Source organism: Sander lucioperca, chromosome 19 (assembly GCF_008315115.2).
Source record: "Sander lucioperca isolate FBNREF2018 chromosome 19, SLUC_FBN_1.2, whole genome shotgun sequence".
In the NCBI taxonomy this organism is placed as follows: domain Eukaryota; kingdom Metazoa; phylum Chordata; class Actinopteri; order Perciformes; family Percidae; genus Sander; species Sander lucioperca.
The window spans coordinates 2,565,762-2,567,892 of NC_050191.1; the positions used below are offsets into that span (position 1 = coordinate 2,565,762).

General features: G+C 39.2%; 1 protein-coding gene across 1 annotated transcript in view; it reads left to right on the forward strand.

The window, feature by feature from the left end:
• Positions 1 to 352: 352 nt before the first annotated feature.
• The window catches only part of LOC118493904 (interferon-induced protein 44-like), a 5,331-nt gene continuing 3,552 nt past the window's right edge, over positions 353 to 2,131 (forward strand). Inside the window, exons 1-2 of the mRNA XM_035995738.1 lie at positions 353 to 470; positions 1,187 to 1,382. Coding sequence (XP_035851631.1) covers positions 1,329 to 1,382 — 54 coding nt within the window. The 5' untranslated portion in view covers positions 353 to 470; positions 1,187 to 1,328. The remainder of the gene's footprint in view (positions 471 to 1,186; positions 1,383 to 2,131) is intronic.

Sequence of the window (2,131 nt, forward strand, 5' to 3'; positions counted from 1 at the left end):
GCAAGTACAACAAAAGATCGGATCTCTACTTTCATTGAATTTTGGGTGTTTTGTTACATTTTTTAAGCATTTGAAAAATAAATTAAACTTTTTTGAAACAGTCTCCTCGTTGAACTTTGGCACATACCCTCCTGTGATTATCCTTCCTTTAATATTAGCCGAAATAATTCATAATTTCGGCTTTTTTAACTCAAGGATTAGGTATTATTTCCTATTAATGACGTTTATTGACCATGAATTCCAAAAATAAGTGTAAAAGTAGTAATGAGTTGGTGTTAGTGGTGTTCATACATGGTAGTGAAAAGAAGTGTAAAATGGAAGACAATGCAAGGGTTAAAAAAACAGGTTCTTATTTATGGAAAATTACATGTTGCACGATGACTGTATTTTTTCATAATCTTTTATTTCATCTGAACATGTGTCGTGCATTTGTCAGTTCTCAGCAAACCATGGAGAGAAATAAACTGGAGGTGAGTGTGTCTGCACCTTTAACACCTTGTGTGTGTGTGCGTGCGTGTGACTGCACCTTTTATCAACATAATCTTTTACTGCACAAACTGCACACATTTCTTGTTGTGTAATCACCTTGTTTTTTATGTCCGTTTTCTTGTTTCATGACATCCTGATTACCTTCCAAGTTGCAACACATTCTCACTCCCATCTCGTAAAATACGGATGCTTGGTCAGGTGCCTTTGTCGTTGTTATTGATGCTAAAAGTCTCCTTTAGCGTCATATAACGCGCTTTAACTAAACACGCTTGGTCGGGACTATTGTCGTCCCTTTTGATGCGGTTATGTTAAGGAAAAGGTTGTGGGTGGGCGTACAGTTCCCTGACACGCGGGAATAACAGGACGGTTAAAGACACACGCGGGACACGATCCCCGGTCTCCTGGGTGAAAGTCCTGTGTTTGAGCCGTCCTCCACCCCAGCCAACCTCCTTACATCCTACTCTCTAAACCCCGTGTAGCTGCTGCTCTCTCCGGTACGTTCTACAAACACGCTGAAGGACGCTTTTCTCGTCGCTTCAGACACCGACAGCCACTGTCCAAACGTCCGTATTTTAAGAGTTCGGAGTGAGAACGGGTTGCAAGTTGTTACCTTTCAAACACCTGGGCATAAAAAAAATGGAAAGTTTCTATAAAATTACTGTCTATACTGTAATGTACGTTTCCTTTCTCTGAGCAGAGACAACCAGAGTGATCTGCAGTATGTGAAGGACTACAGACCTCAGACTGACGGCCAGCTGCTCAGGATTCTCCTTCATGGTCCGGTTGGAGCTGGAAAATCCAGTTTCATCAACTCTGTCCAAAGTGTCTTAAAAGGCCAAATGTACACACGTGCTTTTGCAGACAGCACCTCTCACGACTGTTTCACCAAAAAGGTAAGAGGGAGAACTTTTGATTGTTTTTCTAAGATTACATCCCCAATAAGTATGCCATATAAACTTTGCAAACCTTTATGAAACTTGTATAATAATGTATTTTACTATTTACATACTACAAGCTAGAGGTACAAAATCCCTTTGAGTTTTCTGTCTTTGCAGTAGAAGGTAAATAAAGAGTTAAAAACAAAGCTCACTTTAGCAGCTTCGGCGCTACACTGACTTCCTGTCAGGATATTGTGCTAGAGCTGCTTAGACTTCTGTGGTTAAGGTCTGGTTTATTAAAACTACTTTGAAATTAGAAAAAATCTTACTGATGCATTCTTATTTATGTTGGATGTTTTTCCTTTTTGCATGATTTTAAAGGGCTGGAGTGAGAGACATTTTCTTGACCAAAGATACATTCTTTACATTAGTTTTTTTTTTTTTTTTTTACACCTAAACAGTTTGATGCAGTTCAAAGAAACTCGGGTGAGTTTCGGTTTGTTTAAGCTAGTGTGAAAGCTTTCAACAGAAGTCTGATGCGGACGTAACAAACAGACCTGTCTCACTGGGTTTAAGAGAATATCTCAATCCGACTCAAAACTGACTCTGGTGCCGTCCATTTGTTGTGTGAACGCAAAGCAGACTAAGGAACTTGTGGTAGCAGATGGTAGTGATTTTTAGCATACATTCAAACGTTTAGTAAGTAACTTTTATAACAAAAACGTATTGTCATATTTGCTGCAACTAAAACCCTGTGTTAGAGA